The sequence below is a fragment of the Amblyraja radiata genome, chromosome 25, assembly GCF_010909765.2.
Source record: "Amblyraja radiata isolate CabotCenter1 chromosome 25, sAmbRad1.1.pri, whole genome shotgun sequence".
Lineage (NCBI taxonomy): Eukaryota > Metazoa > Chordata > Chondrichthyes > Rajiformes > Rajidae > Amblyraja > Amblyraja radiata.
Genome location: NC_045980.1, coordinates 29877445 through 29897649, shown reverse-complemented (window position 1 = coordinate 29897649; position 20205 = coordinate 29877445). Strand labels below are relative to the sequence as shown.

General features: G+C 47.6%; 1 protein-coding gene across 1 annotated transcript in view; it reads right to left on the bottom strand.

Annotated features, from left to right (window-relative positions):
* hnf1a (HNF1 homeobox A) overlaps positions 1-20205 on the bottom strand; it is a 115800-nt gene that overhangs the window by 4096 nt on the left and 91499 nt on the right. The window contains exons 8-9 of the mRNA XM_033043676.1: positions 16120-16238; positions 8439-8571 (exon numbers count right to left, since the gene is read on the bottom strand). Of these exons, the coding sequence (XP_032899567.1) occupies positions 8439-8571; positions 16120-16238 (252 nt within the window). The remainder of the gene's footprint in view (positions 1-8438; positions 8572-16119; positions 16239-20205) is intronic.

Sequence of the window (20205 nt, the reverse complement as noted above, 5' to 3'; positions counted from 1 at the left end):
CTTTTCCCTGTACCTCGGTAAAGATGACAATTAACTAACTAACTAACTGGATGTGGAGGCTGGTGAGGACCAAGGGAACTCCATCTGAGGTCTCCCAATTGGAGACCTTCGAACTATCGGTACCCGTGACACTAAACTAAACTGAACTAATGAATATCAGAGGTACACAAAAATGCTGGAGAAACTCAGCGGGTGCAGCAGCATCTATGGAGCGAAGGAGATAGGCAACGTTTCGGAACGAAACGTTGCCTATCTCCTTCGCTCCATAGATGTTGCTGCACCCGCTGAGTTTCTCCAGCATTTTTGTGTACCTTCGATTTTCCAGCATCAGCAGTTCCTTCTTAAACATAATGAATATCAGAGTATTTTTCCCAGGGTGGAAATGCCCAACACTAGAGGGCATATCTATAAGGTGAGAGGGGGAATGTTTAATGGTGACGTGTAGGGCAAGTTTTTACACAGTGAGTGGTGAGTGCCTGCAACACATTGCCAGGGAGGCGGATTCAATAGTGGGGTTTAAGAGGCTTTTAGATAGGCACATGGAAGTGCAAGGGAATGGTGGGATACGGGTCATGTAATGGCCGATGAGATCAGTTTAGCTCGGCATGTGGTGGGCACAAACAATGTGGCCGAAGGGGCCCATTCCTGCCCTGTACTCTTCTATGTTCTGTGTATTAATACACCCCATCATTATTGTATTATTGGAGCTCTAAATCAAAAAAGTGATTATTTTACAAAGTTTAATTGTGGTTGGCACAGTATTGGTTAGCCATTAGCCAAGTTAAACATTGCAGCAAGAGTGGTAAACGTTGTTTGCAAATGTACAAAGGTTAAATGAAGACAAATCTAAATACAAACTAGAACAGTGAAACATTTGTCAAAGCCATGTACTTCCATAGTATTCATTAACTCTTAGTTGCAGCCATTAACTAACTAACTAACTAACAATGAATTACCAGAATACCGTCTGGATTAGAGGATATTCGCTACAAGAAGGTGGATTGTTTCCCTTGGAAAGTCGGAGGCTGAGGGGAGACCTGAGGGAAGTATATAAAATGATGAGAGGCATAGATAGACTAGACCAGGGGTGGGGAACCTGCGGCCTTCTCGGCCATTCAGTGCGGCCTTTTGAATGAATCCAAATTTTGTAGAACAAATCCTTTTATTTTTTATTAGTATGTTTTTGTTTGTCTTTTATTATTTTTATTTTAATCTTAAAATGAACTTCTTTAAAATACCAAAGAGTAAAAGAAGTTTCAACAAGATAATCCTCCCCGACTGACGGCCACAATTAAAACATTAGTAAGTCATGAGGGCTATTTTAATAAAATAATGTACGTTTTGAAGTATATATCTAATTGAAGTTTCTTGGATGCGGCCTTATTAGATTACAGATAACTTAATGCGGCATCAGCCATGATCATATTGAATGGCGATGCAGGCTCGAAGGGCCGAATGGCCTACTCCTGCACCTAATTTCTATGTTTCTATGTTTCTATTCCAACATGAAAAGGTTCCCCACCCCTGGACTAGACAGTCACAAGCTTTCTTCCCGGGATGGAAGCCTTTAAAGTGTACGGGGCAATGTGTAAAGGAGATGTGCAAGGCGGGTTATTTAGCACAGAATCTGCTGCCAGGGGTGGTGGTGGAGGCATATACGGTGGTGGTGTTTAGGAGGCTTTTAGATAGGCACATGGATACGCATGGGATCGTGTGCAGGCAGATGAAATGAGTTTATCTTGGTATCATATCCAGACTTTGAAGGACCTGCTCCTGTGCTACATGTTTATATGCTTATGAAATAGAAACACTTTGAGCACAATGGAACAAAGGCTCTACTCGTTGGAAGGGTAAGCTGCAATACTAGAACTTTGCTGTTCTGACGTCCAGTTTGTATTGGGAGAGCTGATCTCAGCTGAGAGAGTTACTAGGGAGGACAATAATAATTCATCACTTTCATTGCTTTTCACAACCTGGTGACCCAGCTGGAGTCACAGATTCCCACAGCGTGGAAACTCTAGTCCTTTGGCTTAGGAGTGGCGGTGGAGTTGCTGCCTCACAGCGCCAGAGACAGGGGGCTTGATCCTGACTCCGGCTGCAATCTGCACAGAGTTTGTACGTTCTGCAGTCTGTATGGAGTTTGTACATTCTCCCCGTGATGTCATGACTTTGACAGATCATAAGGTCATGAGGAATAGGAGTAGAATTAGGCCATTCGGCCCATCAAGTCTACTCCACCATTCAATCATGGCTGATCTATCTCTCCCTCCTAACCCCATTCTCATCCCTTCTCCCCATAACATCTGACACCGGTACCAATCAAGAATCTATCTATCTCGGCCTTAAAAATATCCACTGACTTGGCCTGCACAGCCTTCTGTGGCAAAGAATTCCACAGATTCACCACCCTCTGACTAAAGATGTGCAGGTGCCAGATGACTAATATGACAGATGCACTGTAGACTGGTTGCATCATGTTCAGGCCTGGCAATTCCAACACACAGGAATGCAAGGGATGGCACCGCATGGACTCATCAGGGAAAGCAGTGGGAATATCCCGGCAAGTCACGGGCAGACCCACCAGCAGGCCCGGCCCACCCGCCACGGACCAAAGATCCGTGCTGTGGAACGGGAACCCGCCCGGAGAGCCCGGCTCAGCCGCTCAGAGTAGGAGGAGCGGGACGGAGGGCTGGCAAGCAGACCGGCAGCGGGAGGGAGTGCACTGCCTGGATGGTGGAGGAGGTAGTTGAGGCAGGTACTATCACGACGTTGAGGAAACATTTCTACAGCTACATGGACAGGAGAGGGTCAGGGGGATATGGACCAAACTCAGGCCGGTTGGACTAGTGTAGATGGGACATGTTGGGCGGTGTGGGCAAGTAGGGCCGAAGGGCCTGTTTCCACGCTGTATGACTCTATGAACACAGCCACAGCTGAGAACCGATCACGGTGTGAGATCTGCAGCACAAACTCCTGTACACCCTCCCATTCCGTGACGGGTCTAGATATCAAATGGATGTTAATGGCACAAAAAAATTACAGGCTTGTTTTTTGTCTGAATTCCAGCCTCTGAAATACATTGCAGCAAATCCACATTCACACAATAAATCTTCCTGTCTCACAAATCCCAGCACAGAACCCCTTCCTCTGGGAGTTTAAATTGGCAACGTACAGACAAGACTTGATTTTCTGTCCATTTCATTTGGAAATGTATTTAAATTCATACACAAGGTGATTTAATGGTGCTGTATACACCAGCAACCCCTGATTTACGTAGCAGGTGACTTAGGTAAACGTAGTGGGGCACTAGGCGATGTTAAGGGCAAGCGTTACATTGAATCTTAGAGATTTTAGCTTTGTTTAGTTTAGAGATGCAGCGCAGAAACAGGCCCTTCGGCCCACCGAGTCCGCACCGACCAGCGATCCCCCCCTGTACACCGGCACTATCCTTCACACTGGGGACGATTTTCATTTTTTTCCGAAGCCAATTAACCTACAAAGCTGCACGTCTTTGGAGTGTGGGAGGAAACCGGAGCACCCGGAGAAAACCCAGGAGAAAACAGGGAGAACGTACAAACTCCATACAGACAGCACCCGCAGTCAGGATCGAACCCGGGTTTCTGGCGCTGTAAGGCAGCAACTCTACCGCTGCACCACTGTACCACCCGCAAAGAATTACATACATCCTTTAAACCCACTGTTTATCTCCGAGCTGCGCGTCTCAGTAGTCTCGGTAGCAGTGCCCAACTGCCGTGGTATCCCATTTCCACATGCCAGTCTGCGTTGGAGCTCCCCCCGTGGTCTCCGCAATGGAGCTCCCCCCTTGGTCTCCACGTTGGAGCTCCCTAATGGTCTCCACGTTGGAGCTCCCTAATGGTCTCCACGTCGGAGCTCCCACCATGGTCTTCACGTTGGAGCTCCCTCGTGGTCTCTGTGTCGGAGCTCCCACCTGTGCTCTGCATCAGATAGTAAATTTACGTTTCTGACTTACGTAAACATCTGACTTACGCAAGGGTTGCAGCACGTAACCCTTACATAAGTCGGGGAGCATCGATCTTCTGATTTTATTCACAAAAGCTATGTGGGTTGTGAACAATATACATCACAACAAAATCTTCTGATTTGAACAAGTGCTTATGGTATGTGATGAATGAGTCAATCCCTTTGTCCATACATTAACAGGTTTGGTGACTGCTTTACACCAGGAGGGTGCAGTATTACACTTTTGCATCCATGCATGAAATGTGTGACTTGAAAAAGAGAAAATTTGTGATAGGTGACTCCATTTGTGATTTGGGGACCAGTGGCTTTACCAATACATTATAGGGTAGTACTCATTCATCCTTCCATTGCCTGTGTTGCTCTGTGGGTAGATCTACTCAGCTTCATATATATTGTTTAGTTCAGTAATGGTTTTGAGATACAGCGTGGAAACCTGCCTATCGGCCCACCAAGTACATGCCGACCAGCGTTCTATCCTACGTACAAGGGACAATTATTATGAAACCAAGTAACCTACAAACCTACACATCTTTGGAATATGAGAGGAAACCGGAGCACCTGGAGAAAACCCAAGTGGTCACAGGGAGAACGCACAAACCCACTATGGACAGTACCCGTGGTCAGGATGGGGTCTCTGGCCCTGTAAGGCAGCAACTCTACTGCTGCGCCACTGTGCTGCCCAATAAAATCACACAGGATATAGAGGCAATCTTCTCCACCTAATGTTAATGAATCTGTGAAGGTTTCAAATCGCCCTCAAATGAGGGCATCAAAGGCTATGGGGAGAAGGCAGGCCAATGGGGTAGAGAGGGAAGAATCGATCGAATGGCGGAGCAGACTCGATGGGCCGAATAGCATAATTCTGCTGCTATGTCTAATGATCTTTACCTGCTTACTAACCCCAGCAAAAATGTTCACGCTGCCTCGAAATAATGGCAGCAAAATAAAGATTTGTAGGTTAATTACCTCCCTAGTATTTAGGAAGTGGATGCAAAAGTGGGATAACATTAAACTAATGTGAATTGATAAGCTCATAGTCATAGGAGCAGAAGTAGGCCATTCAGTCCATTCAGTCTTCTCCACCATTCAATCATGACTGTCTATCTTTCCCTCTCAACCCCATTTTCCCGCCTTCTCCCCATAACCCTTGATACCCCTACTAATCAAGAACCTATCGACCTTAAAAATACCCAATGACTTGACCTCCACAGCCGTCTGTGGCAATGAATTCCACAGTTTCACCACCCTCTGATGAAATAAATTCCTCCTCGTCTCCTTTCTAATGGTACGCCTTTTTATACTGAGGCTGTGGCCTCTGGTTCTAGACTCTCCCAATAGTGGAAACATCCTCTCCACACCCACTCTATCCAGGTCTTTCATTATTCGGTAAGTTTCAACAAAGTCCCTCCACATCCTTCTAAACTCCAGCGAGTACAGGCCCAGCGCCACCAAACGCTCATCATATGCTAACCCAATTGTTCCCTGGATCATTCTCGTAAACTCCGATGATCGAAGGGCCTGTTTGCACGCTGAATCTCTAAACTAAAATTCACCATCAGATATTCCGGTGAAACAGCTAATATTTCCCCCCGATCTCGGTGCCTGCCATTTAGTGCAACTCACAGATACATTTATGCTGAGTCGGTGTTTTTAAATCAGGCATCGTGACTGAGGGCAGGATAGGAAAATAAATAAATCATCGCACAGTCCCGAAAGCTGAATCACCCTTGAATGTATGAGAAGGTGACACAGATTATGCCACTACATGCCCGACTGTTCCACCTCAGTACAGCACCAACTGCAAACATGACTCTTAATTGAAGGAAGGTGACATTTTCTCTCAATGACATAACTTCACAGGACTGACTGTACATATGTTTCATTAGAATAATGAGCATGAACCTTTCTGCAAGGAGGTGGTTAGGTTTTGCATACTGCAAACTGTAACTGCCTGTCACCCACAAGAAAAGTGTCAGGGAGCTTTAAAAGCCAGCGTGCAAGCCGGCTGTTGTTCCTGATGAGTTCTTAAGGAAGCCGTAAATCTTTCCTAGTCTGCGTGATGTATGAGAGGAGAGATTTTTAGAGATACAGCACGGAAACAGGCCCTTCAGCCCACGCTGACCATCGATCGCCCCTCCACACTAGTTCTACGCTATCCCACTATCACGCCAGCTCCCTTCACACCAGGGGCGATTTTACAGAGGCCCATTAATCTACAAACCCGCACGCTTTTCACCAGCCAGAGTGCGGTCCTGACCTCCCATTTACCACATTGGAGACCGTTGAACTATCTTTAAGTAGACTTTATCTTGCACTAAATTATACCCTTTATCCTGTACCTGTACAGGTGGACAGCTTGGTTGTAATCATGTAATCAAACATGGGGGGGGGGGAAACCGGAGCACCCGAAGTAAACCCACTCGCTCACAGGGAGAACGTTTAGTTTACTTTAGATTATTATTGTTAAGTGTTCTGAGGTACAGTGAAAAGCTTTTTGTTGCATGCTACCCAGTCAACTAAAAGACTATACATGATTACAACCAAGCCGCCCACGGTGTACTAAATATACACGATAAAAGATGTAACACTTATGTAACACCTGTCACACTTTTGCGACTTTTTCGGTGACTGCCAGTACCCGTCACAGGCTGTTGCAGGTCGCCAAAATTTTCAACAAGTTGAAAATCCAGTGGTGGCCAGAAAGACGCTACGACTCTTTGGGCGACTGAGTAGACGACTCACGACCATACAGGCGACACACTGGCGACTTGTTGCAGGGTTAAGCCTGTATGGTCGTGAGTAGTCGCCTAAAGAGTCGTACCTTGTTCTCGACGCCACTGGATTTTCAACATGTTGAAAATTTTCCGTGACCTGCAACAGCCTATGACGGGTGCCGGCAGTCGTCGATAAATTAGCGTAAGTGGGACATGCCCATAAGTGCAAGATAAAGTCTGCTTCAAGATAGTTTGAGGGTCTCCAATGAGGTAGATGGGAGGTCAGGACCGCACTCTAGCTGGTGATAGGTTGGTTCAGATGCCTGATAACTGCTGGGAAGAAACTGTCCCTGAATCTGGAGGTGTGCCAGGTGAGGAGGGGGTTGTGGACCCCCAGCAGGAAAACAAGACCTGTCAAAGGGCAGATGAGCTCCTATCGAGCCAACGGCCATCCACACTTCAGTAGAAGTTGCAATCACTGTCGTACATAGCATTGTAAGGCACCGTGCCCGTTGATGTTTTCAACAATGATGATGATGATGGCGATTGCTGGTCAGTGCGGACTCGGTGGCACGAATGGCCTGTTCCATGCTGTATCTCTAAACTAAACTAAAAAGATGAAAGGGTAGAAGGTGTGAGATAAAAGGATTGAAGAGTTAGGGCTGGAAACAGGCCCTTCAGCCCACTGAGTCCACGAGGACCATCAATCACTGTATCATTCAATTATTCATATCATCCACTCCCTACACACTAGTGGCAATTTACAGAGGGCCAATTAACCTACAAACCCCTTTAAGATGCAGGAGGAAACCCATGCAGTCACAGTGTGAATGGGCAAACTCCACACAGACAGCACTCGAGGTCAGGATCGAACCCGGGTCTCTGGCGCTGTGAGGTGGTAAGTCCACCACTGTGCCGTCTTAATAACATAAACAAAAATCGGTCACTGGAGTAACTCACCAGGACAGGCAGCATCTCTGGAGGGAAAGGATGAGTGTCGAGACCCTTCTTTAGACATGATGTATCATATAATCATGTGTAGGAAGGAACTGCAGATGCCGGTTTACACCAAAGATTGGCACAAAATGCAGGAGTAACTCAGCGGGTCAGGCAACGCTTCTGGAGAAAAGGAAGCGATCATATTTAGTCTTTTAGCTGACTGGATAGCACGCAACAAAAAGGCTTTTCACTTTACCTCTGTACATGTGACAATAATAAACTAAACCAAACTCTGTAAAACCCTGGTGTACAGAGTCCATGGAATCCTGGCCCAGATTGATGGTTGTTACTGTGTTGGACAGGCCAGATGCAGGAAGATTGTTCCCGATGTTGGGGAAGTCCAGAACTAGGGGTCACAGTTTAAGGATAAGGGGGAAATCTTTTAGGACCGAGATGAGAAAAACATTTTTCACACAGAGAGTGGTGAATCTCTGGAATTCTCTGCCACAGAAGGTAGTTGAGGCCAGTTCATTGGCAATATTTAAGAGGGAGTTAGATGTGGCCCTTGTGGCAAAAGGGATCAGGGTTAGGGTTATCAGGGGGTATGGAGAGAAGGCAGGTACAGGATACTGAGTTGGATGATCAGCCATGATCATATTGAATGGCGGTGCAGGCTCCTACTCCTGCACCTATTTTCTATGTTTCTATGTTTCCACAGCACCAGATGAGTTCATTCTTTGATGCATGATCTTTTACAAAACAAAACCATATATTAGACTCTACCTGTGGTAATCGCAGGATTAGAGGAAACCCGGTGGATGTGTTGAATGGAACCATCGAGGCTCTGAAGTGGCAGTTGTTGCACGGATGTGTGGATCTGGTTTTCTGGCTGGATTTCTGAATTAAGCGTGAGGACCTGAATTGGAACAAATGGCAACCATTAGCGCCCACCTGCAGTTTTATCACCATCACCTCACGCTGCCTCGGCAAGGCCAGCAGCATCATCAAGGAAGAGTCGCACCCTCTTCTCCCCTCTCCCACCAGGTAAGAGGCATAAAAGTTTGAATACACACACCTCCAGATTCAGTGACAGTTTCTTCCCAGCTGTTATCAGGCAACTGAACCATCCTGCCACAACTAGAGAGCAGTCCTGAACTACCATCCACCTCATTGGAAGCCTTAGATTATCTTTGGTCCGACTTTGCTGGCTTTGTCTTGCACTACATGTTATTCACATTATTCACTTTATCCTGTATCTGTGCACTGTGGACGGCTCGATGGTAATCATGCAGGTCTTGGTTGGACAGGCTAGATGCAGGGAGATTGTTCCCGATGTTGGGGAAGTCCAGGACAAGGGGGTCACAGTTTAAGGATAAGGGGGAAATCCTTTAGGACCCAGATGAGAAAAACATTTTTCACACAGAGAGTGGTGAATCTCTGGAACTCCCTGCCACAGAAGGTAGTTGAGGCCAGTTCATTGGCTATATTTAAGAGGGAGTTAGATGTGGCCCTTGGGGCTAAAGGGATCAGGGGGTATGGAGAGAGGGCAGGTACAGGATACTGAGTTGGATGATCAGCCATGATCATATTGAATGGCGGTGCAGGCTCGAAGGGCCGAATGGCCTACTCTTGCACCTATTTTCTATGTTTCTATGTCTTTCCGCCGACTGGTTAGCATGTGGCAAAAGCTTTTTGCCGCACCACGGTACACGTGACAATAAACTCCAAAGACGTGGAGGTTTGTAGGCTAATTGACTTGGTAAGATTGTAAATGGCCCCTCGTGTGTGTAGGATAGGGCTAGTATGCGGGGATCGCTGGTTGGCGAGGACTCGGTGGGCCGAAGGGCCTGTTTCCTCGTTGTGTGTCTCTAAAACTAAAAACTAAAGTTGCGAATATGGAAGTTTGGCCTAATAAAAATAAGTTTGGCGCAAGTTATTATAGAAATTGTAATGGTTGTAAAATGAGTGGCATGGGATTCCTCTAAAATTGATAGTACTGACAAGATCAGCAGGCCATTGGTCATATCTCTGGGATGGGAAGAAAGAAGATTCATCTTTAGAATGGAGAAATCCATCAAGCTAATCAACAGAAATAATATTTCACTGACAGGATCGTAAATCAATGAAAGACACCAGCGGGAAAAGATGGAAGCATTTAATATTGATTCATTCAAAAGCAAATTAGATGAATTTCTTTCATATAATAACATTTGAGGATGAAATATACGAGTAATTTGAGACATGATATGATCAGCAAACGTGCCTGAGAGAACAACTCGGAACAGTGTGCGGCACGGTGGCGCAGCGGGTAGTGTTGCTGCCTTACACCACCGCGGCGCCAGAGCCCCGGGTTCCACCCTGACCACGGGTGCTTGGCTGTACGCAGTTTGTACTTTCTCCCCGGGACCTGCGTGGGTTTTTCTCAGACTTCTTTGATTTCCTCCCACCCTCCAAAGGCTGACAGGTTTGTAAGTAAATTGGCTTGGTAAATGTAGAAATTGTGGTGTTCACTGGTCGGCACGGATCCAGTGGGCCGAAGGGCCTGTTTCCGCGTTGTATCTCTAAACTAAACTGGACTGTGAGCATGGGAGTTTGATGTACAGATAATAATAATAATAATAATAATAATAAATTTTATTTATGGGCGCCTTTCAAGAGTCTCAAGGACACCTTACAAAAATTTAGCAGGTAGAGGAAAAACATGCAAGGGGAATGAAATAAATAGTAGAGACATGACTAGTACACAAAGTAAAGACAGAATTCAATTCAAAACACAATATGAGGCAAATTAATGCACAGATGAAAAGGGAGGGGGACGTGGGGCTAAGGATAGGCAGAGGTGAAGAGATGGGTCTTGAGGCGGGACTGGAAGATGGTGAGGGACACGGAATTGCGGATCAGTTGGGGGAGGGAGTTCCAGAGCCTGGGAGCTGCCCTGGAGAAGGCTCTGTCCCCAAAACTGCGGAGGTTGGACTTGTGGATGGAGAGGAGACCGGCTGATGTCGATCTGAGGGACCGTGAGGGTTGGTAGGGAGAGAGGAGGTCAGTGAGATATGGGGGGGCCAGATGGTGGAGGGCTTTGTAGGTGAGGATCAGGATTTTGTAGGTGATCCGGTGGGAGATGGGAAGCCAGTGAAGTTGTTTGAGGACTGGAATGATGTGATGCCAGGATTTGGTGTGGGTGATGAGTCGGGCGGCTGCGTTCTGGACCAGTTGGAGTCGGTTGATGTAGGTGGAGCTGATGCCAAGGAGAAGTGAGTTGCAATAGTCCAGTCGGGAGGAGATGAAGGCATGGATGAGTCTTTCAGCAGCGGGAGGTGTGAGAGAGGGTCTGAGTTTGGCGATGTTGCGGAGATGAAAGAAGGAGGTTTTAATGACATGGTGGATGTGAGGCTCAAGGGAGAGGGTGGAATCAAAGATCACGCCAAGGTTGCGGGCCTGGGGAGATGGGGAGACAGTGATGCCATCGATGGTGAGAGTGGGGTTATTGATTTTGCTGAGTGTGGCTTTGGAGCCTATGAGGAGGAATTCTGTCTTATCGCTGTTGAGTTTGAGGAAGTTATGTTGCATCCAGGTTTTTATAGCTGACAAACAGGAGTTGATATGGGAGAGGGGGGGGGGGGGGGGGGGGGGGGGGGTGTTGTGGGGGGATTTGGTGCCGAGGTAGATCTGGGTGTCATCGGTGTAACAGTGGAAGTCCAGGTTGAAGTGGCGGAGTATCTGACCAAGGGGGATCTCCAGAGAAATGCGGGAGAAATGTCCCCTGTGCAGCATGCATACCGATGGGTACCTTGCGTGTGAAGCTGGGTTCACAAATACAAAGTAGAGAAGGATTAGGCCACTCGGCCCCTCTAGACTGCCCCACCAGTCAATATGTTTATGGCTGACCTCAACCCGTCTCCTGTGCCAGTTCACATTAGCCCTTAGTTGCTTGATCTTCCAAATATTTTTTTACCTCCATCTCAAATAATCTGACCTTTAGACGTTAGAGGTCTATTATTGATGGGCTGTGTTACAATAATTGATTGAGACGGATTACTATAAGGGCCACTAAGTCCAACATCATTGTATCGAGTGACTACCTAGAGTGTGAAGATGAATTAGATTTCCATTTGTCGGCTTTTATTTTATCCAAGAGACTCGGTGAATATAATATTCGAAAAGTTGAAATAACTTGGGGACTCTTCTTTTCCATTTGTGAGGTGAGAAACTGAGGATGTCAGGGTGGCAATACCTGTAGAGGGCAGGGAGGGACCTGGTCAACGGATGTGTGATGCTCTTGGTGTTGATGTATGTGGCACAAGTGTGGCACATCTTCATCAGTTCATAGGTTCTAGGACCAGAATTAGGCAACAGGAGTGGAAACAGGCCCTTCGGCCCACCGAGTCCTCACTGATCATCGATCACCCCGTACAATAGCACTATTCTACACACTAGGGACAACATGGAATTTTACCAAAGCCAATTAACCTACAAACCCGCACATTTTTGGAATGTGGAAGGAAACCGGAGCACCTGGAGAAAACCCATGCAGTCACAGGGAGAACGTTAAAAACTCTGTCTAGACAAGCACCCATAGTCAGGGTTGAACCCGGGTCTCTGGCACAGTAAGGCAGCAACTCTACCGCTGCGCCACCGTGCCGCCCAAATGGCGACGTCCACTAGTACCCCGTGAGGAAAGGAATGTCCATTCACCTCAGTGTTGGATGACCAGCCCCTTAATATGTGGCCATGTGTTGGTGTTTTTTAATACTGGTTTTAAATGTGTATATGTGGGGGGCGGGGGGGGGGAGGGGGGAAACTGTTTAAAATCTTTTCCCTGTCCGGGAGACCCGACCTTTTCCCTGTCGGGTCTCCGTTGTCGTTGGGGCCTAGCACCGTGGAGCGGCCTCCAACCTGAACGACCCGGGGGCTCGGGAGACTGCGGAGCTGCGGAGTACTCACCATCGTGGGGCTGGCCGGCCTTGGAGCGTGGGGAGCGGTGGTGACTCGCTGCTGCGACTCGACTCCTGGGGCTCGGAGGCTCCGGCAAGGCAGCCGCAGGTCCGGTGGACTGGGACATCGGGAGCTCGCGGGTCCGGGGGGAGAGAGAGACCGCTTCCCGGAGCTCCCGCAACGCGACCTCTCCAGCCCGTGTCGCGGGGTTGGAACGACCTGGAGCGGGGACGTACATCGCACCCGGCGCGGCTTCATGGCCGTGGGACATTCCAGCGCCCGCCGGGGGCTCCAACACTGTGACTTTTAGACCGGGAGCGGGGCCGTAAATCGCCCGGCACGGCCTAAATTGGCCATGGGACTTAGCATCGCCCGCCTGGGGCTTCGACATCGGGAGAGACATGGAGAACAGGGGAGAGAAAAGACTTTGCCTTCCATCACAGTGGGTCCACTGCGATGGATGTTTGTGTGAATTAAATTGTGTGTATGTCTAGGAATTGTCTTTGTTTGTATGGCTGTGGAAACAGAATTTCGTTTGAGCCTCACTGAGGATCAAATGACAATAAAAGGTATTGTATTGTTGTATTGTATTGTATGTCCCTGTGTTTGTGACTCTCCACAATTGACACTGCATCGCTGTAGCTAGAGTCAAGAGTCAATACTGTTTTATTGCCATATGTCCCAGATAGCACAATGAGATTCTTACTTGTTGCAGCACAACAGAATATGTAAACATAATAAATTATACGATAAACGAGAGAGCAAACAAATGTTCGGTTTGTATATATACACATACTCACATATGTTTATATATGTATATATACATATATATACATGCACACATACTACTAACTCGGTACTAACTAGGATTTGAATTGATAGGTTGTCTATGAGTGCCTGATCACTGAATCGCGCTCCCACAAAGATTTTGCACCAGAACTCATTCATCAACTTCTGGATCTGTGTTTCCCTGTTGTTTTTTGTTTTCTTTCTATCTGGTGTCAGCCAGTGTGGCTTTCCCCTGGGAGACCCGCATGCATTTCCATACAGTTTATCAGTGTCTTGTTTGTTCTGGGCGAGGTGGCAGATTTCACAACTGTTGTTGCCAGGAATGTGCTGCTAATGGGTTGAAGTATACTTTGTCAAATGATTAGCATTCACAGAGCATTCTGTAAAACGATTAGAACGGCACGGTGGCGCGGCGGTAGAGATACTGTCTTTACAGCACCAGAGACCCCGGGTCCTGGGTTCAATCCTGACTATGCGTGCTGTCTCTACGGAGTTTGTACGTTCTCCCCATGACCTGCGTGGGTTTTCTCTGAGGTAGGTTTGTAGGTTAATTGACCATTCTCATATTCTTAATGTGTGTGTAGATAGTGTTAATGTGCGGGGATCGCTGGTCGGTGCCGACTCGGTGGGCCCAAAGGCCTGTTTCCACACTGTATCTCTAAATTAAACTAAACACTAGTGGGAGAGTCTAGGAACAGAGACCATAGCCGCAGAATAAAAGGATGTACCTTTAAGAAGGAGATGAGGAGGAATTTCTTTAGTCAGAGGGTGGTGAATCTGTGGAATTTATTGCCACAGAAGGCTGTGGACGTCAATGGTATTTTTTTAAGGCAGATTCTTGATTAGCAAGGGTGCCAAGGGTTATGAAGAGAAGGCAGCAGAATGGGGTGGAGAGAGAAAGATGGATCAGCCATGATTGAATCGTGGAGTGGACATGTTGGGCCGAATGGTCTAATTCTGCTCCTACCACTTATGATTATGAACTTATGAAGAGAGTGGACTCAACCAGAATACTCCTGACAATGACAATCAGTGTGGGTTTAGTTTTCAGTTTCAGAGATACAGAGCAGAAAGAGGCCCTTTGGCCCACCGAGTCCACGCCAACCGCGATCACCCGTATACTATCCTCCACAATAGGGACCATTTACTGCAGCCAATTAACCTGCAAACCTGCACACCTTTGGAGTGTGGGAGGAAACTGGAGCACCCGGAGAAAACCCACACGGTCACAGGGAGAATAGAAAACTCTCGTGGTTTGGATTGAACCCGGGTCTCTGGCGCGTGCGGTAAGTTAGCTGCACCACATTGCCGCCCCCTAAAATAACCGCCCGAACAGGGACTCGAACCCTGGACCCTCAGATTAAAAGTCTGATGCTCTACTGACTGAGTGCTACTGCTGTGCCATTGGTGTTAGGCATTTATTTAATATGACCATAACCAGTCCCGAGGGGGTGTAGGGTGAGCACCAGGACCTATTTAGTTGGGACAATTCTGACCTAGAAAGACATCTTCCCCACCCCACACAGTGAATTATAGTGGCACGGGAAAATTGTTTAGCTTATTATTGTCATGAGTTCTGCGGTACAATGAAAAGCTTTTGTTTGCTTGCTATCCAATTCAAAGAAAAGTCATTACACGAATACAATCAAGTCGCCCACAGTGTACAGATAAAGGATAAAAGGCACAACATTTAGTGCAGGATAAAGTCCGATTAAATCTAGTTCACAGGACCCCATTGAAGTAGGGAGGTCAGGGCCACACTCTAGCTGATGAGGGGAGTGTTCAGTTGCCCGATAACAGCCGGGAAGAAACTGTCGAAGGCGAGGAGGGCCAGCGAGAATGTAGGGGGTCCCGGCGGGGGGGGGGCACAGGGACAGTAGTGGGACCTACCGGGGGTGGGGGGGGGCGCAGGGACAGTGAGACTTGGCGGGGGGGGGGGGGGCAGGGACAGTAGTGGCGGGAGGGGGGGGGGGCAGGGACAGTAGTGGGACCTGGCGGGAGGGGCCGCCGAGAACAAAATGGGGGAACCGGGTCGGGGGCTGCCCGCTGGCACGTGCGGCGACAGGCTGGCTCACCGCTGCGCGCAGAAGATAACACCGTAAGTTGAACTTCATGTAACTTTGTCGGTGCCAGTAGCGCGGTGACTTGTTCACTGCCTCGGCGAGGTCTGCTGAACGATGTTACCGGGCTGTATGTGGCAACAAGCAATCCACTGTACCTGGCTACATGTGACAATGAAGTATTATTGCTGCATTTTTCCAGCATCTTCTGATGAAGGGTTTTGGGCTGAAACACTAACTCTGTTTTTTCTTGCTTCCAGTTTCTGCTTTTATTTGAGATCTCCATCATTGGCAGTTTTGGGATTTTTGTTTTTGGACATGCTGCATGGAAACATGCCGCCCGGACCAACCAGCCCATGCCGACCAAGGATAATCTGTTCACAGAGCTCTGGGATGTCCCGTTTAACCCCCCCCCCCCCCCTCCCCCCCCTCCGCCCAATTGGGACAATTTACAGAGGGTCAATTAACTTACGAAACCTAATATCTTTTGGGATATGGGAAGAAACTGCAGCATGCGGAGAAAATACAAGCAGTCATAGGGAGAACGTGCAAACTCCACACAGACAGGACCCGAGGTCATGACCGAACCCAGGTGTCTGGCGCCGTGAGGCAGCAGCTCTACCAGCTGCGCCATTGTAGCAATGCGAGCTGGCGGAAGGGTGCATTGACTCGCTGGTTACCTGCTTTGCCATGGGAAGGCCGGTCAGGCTGCTGAGATTGCTGGCGTCCGTAAAGACCATGGTCTGTGGGAAGAGGCTGGTGTGGTACTGCGACAGTTCTGGCTTGTGACTGTAAACAGCTGTATAAAGAAAAACAATCCTTTTAGTCAGTCCCGTGCCAAATGTGCCCCACAGGTGAGTTTTGTTCCTTACGTGTGCGATCTACCAGGTGTTCCACAAGTGTTGACAATTCTCCAGAATAGCCCTGCCCATCTCCAGACATTACTTCAGGAGAAATGGCTTCACAAGTATCTGCTTGCCTTCATTTTCTTCGAACACTCTTTTTGTTGATTATTAAACTATCCAATAAAGATAAAACAAGTTCCAGTTGTTTGGGGGCAGCACAGTGGCGCAGCTGTAGAGTTGCTGCCTTATGGACCTGTTATACCAGCTATAGGATTTTTGCTTTGTAGTGCTCAGGATTCACCATTGCATTCAACCATTTCAGATAACCAGCCTTTCCAGTTTATGCCACGACAATTTTCAGCGAACCAGCCTTTCCAGTTTGTGTCAGAACAATTTCAGGTGACCAGCCTTTCCAGTTTATGCCCAGTTCCCAATGAAAAGTCAATTATGTGCATTATTATCCCAAAATCTAAAAATCTGCAGATGCTGGAATTCTGAAATAAAACAGAAGACACTGGAAACATTGTGTGTCAGGCAGCATCTGAGAAACATGAGTTCGTAATTCTGGTCAAAGACTTTCATTACAACTAGAAAGAAGGGAATTTGATATTAAACATTAACTCTGCTTCATGCCCATTACACCCCCAACACACTGTTTGTTTCCAATCTTGTCTGACAACCAGTCTGAAGAAGGGTTTCGGCCCGAAACGTTGCCTATTTCCTTCGCTCCATAGATGCTGCTGCACCCGCTGAGTTTCTCCAGCATTTTTGTGTACCACCCATTTAGTTTAGTTTAGTTTAGAGATACAGCGCGGAAACAGGCCCTTCGGCCCACCGAGTCCGCACCAACCAGCGATCCCCGCTCACTAGCACTATCCTATATACGAACTAGGGATTACACATACACCAAGCCAATTAACCTACAAACCCGTACGTCTTTGGAGTGTGGGAGGAAGCCGAAGGTCTCGAAGAAAACCCACGCAGGTCACGGGGAGAACATACAAACTCTGTACAGATAAGCACCCGTAGTCAGGATCGAACCCGGGTCTCCGGCACTGCAAGCACTGTAAGGCATCAACTCTACCGCTGCGCCAACGTGGCTGCCCGATATTTGTCCAACTATTTTCTTATCAAAACCCCCCCTCACTTGTGTTCACCCTGTTACCTACCACGCTTTGTCCTGCCCCATCTCATGCCTGGCTTTCTTTCATCTCTCCCCTCTATGGTCTTTTCACTGACTGGATAGCACGCAGCAAAATGTTTAAAACACTACCTTGGTACAAACGACAATAATAAACTAAACTAAACTAACCACCTCTCACTTGCTGGACTTTGTTCTCTTTCCCACTCTCTTCCAGTTTTCACCCTCCCTCCCTCCTCCCTACTACAATCAGTCTGAAGGAGGGACCCGACCCAGAACGTCGCCAGTCCATGTTCTCCAGAGATGCTGCCTGAGCCTCTGAGTACCCGGAAGAAACCCACAGGCAGATCGTGCAAACTCCACACAGACAGTACCTGAGGTCAGGATCGAACCTAGGTCTCTGGCGCTGTGAGGCAGCAGCTCTACCAGCTGCACCGCCCCACAGTGTTCTGATGAGCAGACAATCCAATGCTCGATATCAGAGATTAGGGTGGCACAGCGGTAGAGTTGCTGCCTCACAGCGCCAGAGTCCCGGGTTCGATCCTGACTACGGGTGCTGTCTGCATCAAGTTCTCCCCGTGACTTTCTTTATGTGCTGCATTGACAAGAAGCATTTCACTACACCTAGGTGTATGTGACCAATAAATAACCTTTGAACCTTTGAACCCCGTGGGTTTTCCCCGGGTGCTCCGGTTTCCTCCCACACTCCAAAACGTGCAGATTTGTAGGTTAATTGGCTTTGATAAAATAGTTAAATTGTCCCTAGTGTGTAGGCTAGTGTTAGTGTACGGACTCAGTGGGCCGAAGGGCCTGTTTCTACGCTGTAACTCCAAAGTCGCAAGTCTAAAGTAAAGAGACTATTTCAGTCAACACATGGTGCCTCTTCCTGTGGGCAGTGGGTGGATTTCCACAACTCTGGAGCCTGCTTCCTGTGGGCTTCCTCTACTCCCTGAACTCTTATATATTGAATGAATAATGAACTGTTAATCTGTCCCATTTAGATGATCGATGAATTGATTAACAGTAGGAAATGGGGGAATGTGGCCCATTAATCTGCTGGTAAAGTGTGGTGTGTGTGCACGGACTCCAAATCAAACGTTCAGGGACAAACCCACTACCTCTTTGCGGGTTATTACAAAAAGCCGATGTGGTGAACAGGATTAAGCATTATAGGTAAAACCTTTAAAACAATATTTAATCCAAAATTGCAGATCCTTGTGACCGTTCCTATTTAATTGGGCTGGATTTTAGTTTGGTTTAGTTTAGTTTAGTTTAGAGATACAGCACGGAAACAGGCCCTTCGGCCCACCGAGTCCGCACCGACCAGCCATCCCACAAACACATTAACACTACCCGACACACACTTGGGGCAATTTTTACATCTTACATTTATACCAAGCCAATTAACCTGCAAAACATGTACGTCTTTGGAGAGTGGGAGGAAACCGAAGATCTCGGAGACAACCCGCGCAAGTCACGGGGAGAATGTGCTCGCTCCGCCCAGGCAGCACCTGTAGTCGGGATCGAACCCAGGTCTCTGGTGTTGTAAGCCCTGTAAAGCAGTAACTCTACCGCTGCGCCCGCCTTGTTTAGAGATACAGGATGGGAATGTAATATAATGTTCAGGGATGTATTGCTGAAGCTTTATCAGACATTGGTCTGACCACATTTGAAGTACTGTGAGCGGTTTTGGGCCCCATATCTGAGGAAGGATGTGTTGGCGTTGGAGAGGGTCCAGAGGAGGTTTACGAGAATGATTGGGTTAACTTATGATGAACGTTTGATGACACTGGGCCTGTACTCGCTGGAGTTAAGAATGATGAGGGGAGGACCTCATTGAAACTTACTGAATTGTGAAAGGCCTGGATAGAATGGATGTGGAGAGGATGTTTCCACTAGTGAGAGAGTCTAGGAAGAGAGGACATAGCCTCAGAATAAAAGGACGTACATTTAAAAAGATGAGGAGGAATTTCTTCAGTCAGAGGGTGGTGAATCTGTGGAATTCATTGCCACAGAAGGCTGTCATTGGGTATTTTTAAGGCACAGATTGACAGATGCTTGATTAATAAAGGTGTCAGGGGTTACCTCTTACACAACAGGGGTTACAGGGGTCACAGTTTAAGAATAAGGAGTAAGCCATTTAGAACGGAGACGAGGAAACACTTTTTCTCACAGAGAGTGGTGAGTCTGTGGAATTCTCTGCCTCAGAGGGCGGTGGAGGCAGGTTCTCTGGATGCTTTCAAGAGAGAGCTAGATAGGGCTCTTAAAAATAGCGGAGTCAGGGGATATGGGGGGAAGGCAGGAACGGGGTACTGATTGGGGCTGATCAGCCAAGATCACATTGAATGGCGGTGCTGGCTAGAAGGACCAAATGGCCTACTCCTGCACCTATTGTCTATTGTTATGGGGAGAAGGCAGGAGAATGGGGTTGGGAGAGAAAGATAGATCAGCCAAGATTGAGTGGCGGAGTAGACTTGATGGGCAGAATGTCCTAATTCGCCTGCTATAGCATATGAGCTTGAATTTATGACACAGGCCCTTCTGCCCACCGAGACAACAGCAACCTTCAATCACCCCTACACTGGTTCTATGTTAACCCACTTTTGCATCCTATACACGAGGGGCAATTTACAGAAGCCAATTCACCTGCAAACTCGCCCTCCAGTTCTTCATCCCCTAATCTGTAACAAAGACTCTGTGCATTCGCCCTATCGATTCCCCTCATGATGTTATACATCTCTATAAGATCACCCCTCAACCTCCTGTGCTCCAAGGAATAA